Source organism: Mytilus edulis, chromosome 7, assembly GCF_963676685.1.
Source record: "Mytilus edulis chromosome 7, xbMytEdul2.2, whole genome shotgun sequence".
Taxonomy (NCBI): domain Eukaryota; kingdom Metazoa; phylum Mollusca; class Bivalvia; order Mytilida; family Mytilidae; genus Mytilus; species Mytilus edulis.
In genome coordinates this window covers 24,139,049-24,146,240 of record NC_092350.1, presented here as the reverse complement: position 1 = coordinate 24,146,240, position 7,192 = coordinate 24,139,049, and the positions used below count along the sequence as shown (strand labels likewise).

Below are 7,192 nucleotides of genomic sequence, written 5' to 3'. Positions count from 1 at the left end.
CGGTCGTATAAAAAAGGTAGTTGCATTTGTATTCGTATATAATATACATGTAATTTTGCATTGTTTCATATTCAATTTATGTTATTTTAGGTAACCCTGAAGCCTTAACAAACACAGTATGGTTAAATAACAGTCTCCATTTTGGAATGAGAAGTAGACAAGAGCATACAGATATGTTATTTGGTGATGTAACAATGAAAGCAACATCTGAAGGAAAGCACTATCATGAATATTCAGAAAGAATGACAAAAACAAGACAAGGGGAGTCTGGAAATACAAGGTCGTTTGCACCTAAAATGTTTGAAAACCCAGGTAAATACCGTATAGAATTATATCGTGACATTTTAATCTTACAAAAACACATATTTGTAATATCAATTCATATATAAACTCACAATAAAACTACTTTGCAGCAATAGGAACAGAACACAAAAAAGCCGAAATCGAATTCTTAATACATAACACAACATAACATATATTCTCTGCGATTTACATTTAAGAATATTTATAAAAAGTGTTGTTTGTTTTGAAAAAAAAGGTTCTTCTTTATTTTGTAAGTTTAATCATTGGTCTTCTTTGTAGGTGACCCAAGATGTCCTGTAAATGCATTTAAAGAGTTCATGAAAAGACGGCCTGTTGATACTTTGACACCAGACAGTAGGATGTATCTGTCAACACTCCACAATATTACCCCTGACAGCACTTTTCCACCTATTAGAGCACTGTGGTTTAGTAAACAACCACTTGGAAAGAACAAGCTTGGTGACCTGGCAAAAACTATGTCTCTTAAAGCTGGTCTCACAGGCCGTAAAGTTAACCACAGTGCCAGAAAAACAACAGTTACTTCATTATTACATTCTAACGTTGAAGCTACCCAGATAATGCAGTTGACTGGACACCGTAATGTTCAATCTATAAACCAATATAGCTCTTCTTCTCTAGAGCAGCAAGAAAAAATGTCAAACATTTTGAGTGACATCTCTTCTGGTAACCGAGGATCTATAGCTAATAAACCTGGAAATGTCTCTAATCAGCCAAGTACATCCACTCACAATATTGAACAATTAACAGATGATGATTTAACAAATGTCGATGTCGATGCAATGGTTGCTTGTATTGAAAGTTATGAGGAGAATTCTGCTACAATGGCAACTAGCAACAGTGCACAACCAACAGTTATAGATTTAGCCCCAATTATGCCAAATTCACGCGTTTGTGTATTGCCATATTCTAAAATAAGTGGAAATGTGACAATAAATTTCGATGGAGTAAATGATAAAAACTAAATTTGAAAATGTGATAAAACTTTTGTGATATTTTTTAAAGATTTACCTGTTTGTTTCATTAAATTGTTATAATTGAACCTTTTTCCTCTTTCCTGCAATACTTAAATATGTGATAAATAGATTATAACATGCCCTTTTCCATATTGGCCCTGGTATCACCCCGAGACTCCCATATCGGCCTCGAGGCTCGAAGCACATTGTTGCATAATTTTAAATCATATGCATCATTTAAATTTTTTCAATATGGAAAAGGGCATGTTATAATCTATACTAATTAACACAGTTGTATGCGGCGGGTGGGAGGGTAAATAATTTCAACAGAAAATTTCAAATGTACCACAAATCCTGAAACAAAGAAATATATAAGAGCGTCCTGTATCCAGGTAACAAATTAACCAATCAAAATAAGGAAAACTCAGAACAATTTCTTCCGAGTAAATGTAAACAGTGATTCACGTGGTAATTATCCATTTTTACAAAAACTGAAAATTTCACCATTTATCATTATGTCTCACACAGCTGATCCTTTATAAAATATAAATTTTAAGAGAAAAATGCATGGTTTACTTTTTACACATTGTGACTTGGATGGAAAGTTGTCCTATTGGCACTAGTTCTCATACTACATCTTCCTATATCTGATATATGATGTTTGAACTCATTGTGCTTTTTGTTCTTGTGGATTCATTAATTATTATTCATGGCATACCAATTTTCATGGATTCCATGGGTGTACATGAACATGAACTTAAATGTTTTAATGTAAAGATCAACATATATATTGTCGTAGAACTTATTTTATTTGTGACACTGCCAATCATAATAATGATTAGTAGTGGGATTTGAGAGATTTATGACCAACTAACAATAAACTCATCATAGATACCAGGATTAAATTTTGTATTTACGCCAGATGCGCATTTCGTCTACAAAAGACTCATCAGTGATGCTAGATCCAAAAAAGTTTAAAAGGCCCAATAAAGTACGAAGTTGAAGAGCACTGAGGACCAAAATTCCTAAAAGTTTTGCCAAATACAGCTAAAGTAATCTATTCCTGAAGTAGAAAAGCCTTAGTATTTCAAAAATTCAAAAGATTTGTAAACAGTTCATTTATAAATATGACCATATCAATGATATATCATGTCAGCACAGAAGTGCTGACTACTGGGCAGGTGATACCCTCGTGGAATTAAAACTCTCCAAGCAGTGGCATCGACCCAGTGGTTGTGAATAAACTCATCATAGCTATGATCAAATGGGTGAGTATACATTCACTAATAGTCTTTTTTCACTGGCTTTATAACTGAAGTCAAACAGATTAATAACTATTCTGACAGTTGTTAAGAAATAATTATCATATGATTTTTGCATATATGCAACTACATGTACTTGAATATTATAAATCTGTTCACCCTTTGGTTTACACTTTGAAAGACCATGTTGCGAAAACTACATTTGTGACCTATGTGAACACTTTGTCAATTTCAGTGTTATATATTCCTGTGTGATAAGCATTCATAAGATATTAGGGATAACGGTTTCAAAAAAATAATATTTAACAAAAAAATATTAAACAAAGAAAATGAAAGAATTTCCTTTTCTAATGCACAACAAAAATGATAAATGTATAAACTTAATTCAAAACAAAATTTTGCAATATTTCATGAATGATCATGGTGCATCAACCTCAACCATGGCAATTAAAAAATGACATCACATGAATGAAAAATTTCCAGCTTATGGTTATTCTTCACTTTTATCTTGAAAAGTAACATCTATTCAAGTTTCATAACAACCCATAAAGGTTTAGACATTTATCATGTGAACAAAATTCAATTTGTCTGTAAATGTTAACTATTAAAAACTAAGTCCATTTATCAGAAAAATACTGAAAATGAAGAAAATACATATTCAAAAAATGGCTTATAAAAGATGATATTTTGTATAAGGCCTCTTGAATCATGTTAACAATGATATCATACCTTTTTCTGCCTGTTGAATCTGATGCAGATGTGATATCAGCAGCACAATCAATGAATGCTGAAACTGATGCATATCTATAAATCTGAGCAACCACCAAAAGGCATCTATATATAGCAGTGAAATCAAAGTCTGATTGACTGTAAATAAAGACATGAAAGATATAATCATTTGTTATAACAAATGGATCACAAACAAAATGCTCTCTTCAATTACAGCCCTATCCTGTTTAAATACTAGATTCCTGATAAAATTGTACCAAAGTTAGGTAATAACTAGTCACTTAATTCAGTGAGGATTGGTTCATATCATAGGTGTTGATCTGTCTGGCTGCATGCTGTAAGATATTTGTCAAACTTATAAGGCCCTGTCATGAACAAACTGGCCGACTGTAAATATCATGTAAAAAGTACTTCTGTATGTGTTTTCACAGTACACAGTTAAACATTTATTTTATTGTTTATCTTGTTGTCCCCAATCCTGTAATTTTTTCCATTATTTTTTTGGTGTATAGATTATTTTTTTTTACATTGTTGAGTTGGTATTTCAAGTCACATCGTTGACGAAAACAATGACCTATATCCAGGGGTCAAAACTAGATATTTTGTTACTTGACAAATGAGTTTGGGCCAGGTGAGCTAGAAAGCAACTAATTATTAAAACAATTAAAGATAAATAAAGATAACATCTTATATTTAAAATCTAGTGGATTTACAGGTTCATATTAAATCAAAAGAATGTGGTTTGATTACCAATGAACATATGAAACAACTCTCCACCAAGGACCAGATGACATAAAATTTTAAAACATCTATTGGTCACCGTACAGCCTTCAACAATGAGCAAAACCAGGGTTAAACATAGTTGGGGCACCCAATCTTTCCCCCTTAACTCCAACATTGGTGTTATAGCATAATAAATGAACAAACTATAAAAACCAGCTCAAAAGGGCATAAATGGTTTAATGGCATCCGATACAGTTTCAAGGGAGTTAACTCTTGGCGCGATGTTAAGCGTTTGAATTCCTTCAAAACGTCACTTTTTGCGGGACGTAATGAGTGTAATTTTCCTCAATAAGAAATGTAATGTGGATTTTTGATGCTCCAATTTCTGTTTCTCCCTTATGCTAACTTCTACGCCAATTATATTGGTGTATTTGATTCTAACAGGATAACAGTCTAATAACAGACCAGAAAACATAATGCCCCTCTACTATCGTAGGTGGGGCATAAAATCATAAGAAATAAAACACATTACTGTTTCTGTGATATCTTCAACAAAATATCGTATAGTGAGCAATCTCAAGACGACTGACTCTTTTGGTGTTACTAATATAATGCATGTCAATTATCATTTCATCATAAAATTGAGAATGGAAATGGGGAATCATCCATGATTTTGATTTTATTTAAGAATTGAATGCTTCTTTTTGTAACTTCATTGGGGTGTAAAAGCCATGATTGAAGTACATTTTGTATTCCGCAATTCATTCTAAAATGTGCACACGGTCAACGCTTTTACAACCCTATAACTACATTTTTTAGCAAGGATCATGAAAACATGAATTTTATCAAGTTTTTATTCAATTTACCTGTACACTTTATTTTAGTACCTTGTGTCATCATAAATGGTAAATTTTATTGTGTAATGAAGTTGCTTAAGGAATAATGCTAGATTGCAGAAAAGCCAATCACGTATTATAATGAAACATACATCTAATGTTATTATTACAGCACAAAAAACCAAATTGAATGATATTTTAAAACTAATACCGAAAAATTTAGGTACACAATAAAGTAAATTTCCTAACTGAACAATTTATTCAATTTATTTAAGTTAAATTTATAATGGTAGACCGCTATAATATTAACAATGATACAATCTTAATTAAAGAACAAAGTTCCTATTTCCTCCACGTTGCATGTATTTTATCTAACAAAAGGCAATAGCCAACAATATTTCTATATGCTGGTAAAAATTGTGATGGGACATATTATGGTATACAAATGCCCGGCGTCCGTCTGTCTATCGTAAACATGGTACAGTATATTATCCAAATTTCAACTTAGCATAGTTGTTTTTTATGATGGTCAAACTATTAGTACTGCAACCAGAGTTCATTTTTTAAAACTTTAATGGTCCGGAAGAACACACACCTATATTATATACCGACGGAAAGAGGAAAATGTGTATAATGAGAAAAGTTGGGTCGTAAAAATCCAGAGTGGTCACAATTTTGTGAAATTGAGGTCAAAGGTCAGACCTAAAAATATCAACATTTCAACCACAAGGACAACCAGATGCTCCACAGGGCGTAGCTTTATACGACCGCAGAGGTTGAACCCTGAACGGTTGGGGCAAGTATGGACACAACATTCAAGCTGGATTCAGCTCTAAATTTGGATTGTGATTAAATGGTTGACACAGCATAGGTTTCTGACATAGAATGAATGTGTTCTAATGAACTTAAAATTTTTGTTTTCTCTTAGAGCAATTCACTATGCTGTTGAATATTAATCCTCTCAAAAAAATGTTTGAAGAAATTTTCTTTTTTATTTATGAAATTTCAAATGAGAAAAATTGAACCCAATTTTTTTAATCACATCCCCCTTTCCCTTATTCCAAAACTAATCTCAATTAAAATTTCTTATGGAGTTTGCAACAATAACTACTCATTTAAATACATCATAAAATATTAAGATGTAAAAAAACTGCTTGTTATCACTGAATGGTAAAGATTATTTTAATTTATCAGTTGGTAGTAAAAAGTGAATATACATTGTATATTGTATATAACAAAGATTTAAGTTGATTCTGGACAAAAAAAGATAACTCCAATTAAAAAAAAATCTTGCTATTGCACAATATTTTGCAATTAGATATTTCTTGCTTACTATTCTGGACAAAGAAAGATAACTCTAATTAAAAAAAAGTTTGCTATTTCACAATATTGTGCAATTAGATATTTCTTGCCATTGCGCAATACTGTGCAATTGAAAAGACTTGCTATTGCACAATACTTAATATAATAATTTTAGATCCTGATTTGGACCAACTTGAAAACTGGGCCCATAATAAAAAATCTAAGTACATTTTTGGATTCAGCATATCAAAGAACCCCAAGATTTCAATTTTTGTTAAAATCAGACTAAGTTTAATTTTGGACCCTTTGGACTTTACTTTGGTTCTCCGTTAAAGCGCCCATTTTATGACGTTATTTTGTCCCACCATATTAGAAAGAAAACCTAACGACTTCGAGTAATATACCCGTAGCTTGTTATACTTATATCTGAGAATTTTAGATTTCTTTATTATCTATATTTTTAATTTATATAAAGTTTAGTATAGTTTTCACAGCGATAATGATCGTATCGGCCGTCCATAATGTTTTCTTCGTAAACCTGAAATTTCCGTAGGTGGATAAAAGACCAAGCAGGACAAAATATTTAGTACAATACAGAGTGTGATATAAGAAAAATTTGATCATAAGGTTACCATAAATAGTTTTATTTATAACAATGGTCATTTATTCCAAATTGCATCAGTCTAAAAAACTAAACAAAGTTGAAAACTGCAGAGATTTGTTAAGCATGTAATCTCCGTGGAATGGTCAATTCTTAACAAACACCAATTTTGTAAATAAACTCCACATCCAACAGATCGATAACGGTGTCAACATTTAATTTAGAACAACTTTTATCTTCAGATACTCATATTATGGTTCATAAATGACGAAATCGTCGAAATGTAACCTCCGTGGAATGTAATCTCCGTTGACGTATTGGTAAAGGATGCTTTCTATCACGTCCGCACTTTTTATCGAGTATGGAATGCCAAATAAACATATTAGATATTTATAACGGATGGTGGATATATCACTTAAATATCAATAATATATTGTTACCAAAAGACAAACGAAGATACCA

The 7,192-nt window shown here is 31.7% G+C and overlaps 1 protein-coding gene across 1 annotated transcript; it reads left to right on the top strand.

Annotated features, from left to right (window-relative positions):
* Positions 1-230: 230 nt before the first annotated feature.
* Positions 231-1,364, top strand: LOC139481092 (uncharacterized). The gene is made up of 2 exons (XM_071264183.1): positions 231-312; positions 583-1,364. Exons 1-2 carry the CDS (start codon positions 243-245, stop codon positions 1,284-1,286), a joined length of 774 nt encoding a protein of 257 aa, XP_071120284.1. The 5' UTR covers positions 231-242; the 3' UTR covers positions 1,287-1,364.
* The last annotated feature ends 5,828 nt before the right edge of the window (positions 1,365-7,192 follow it).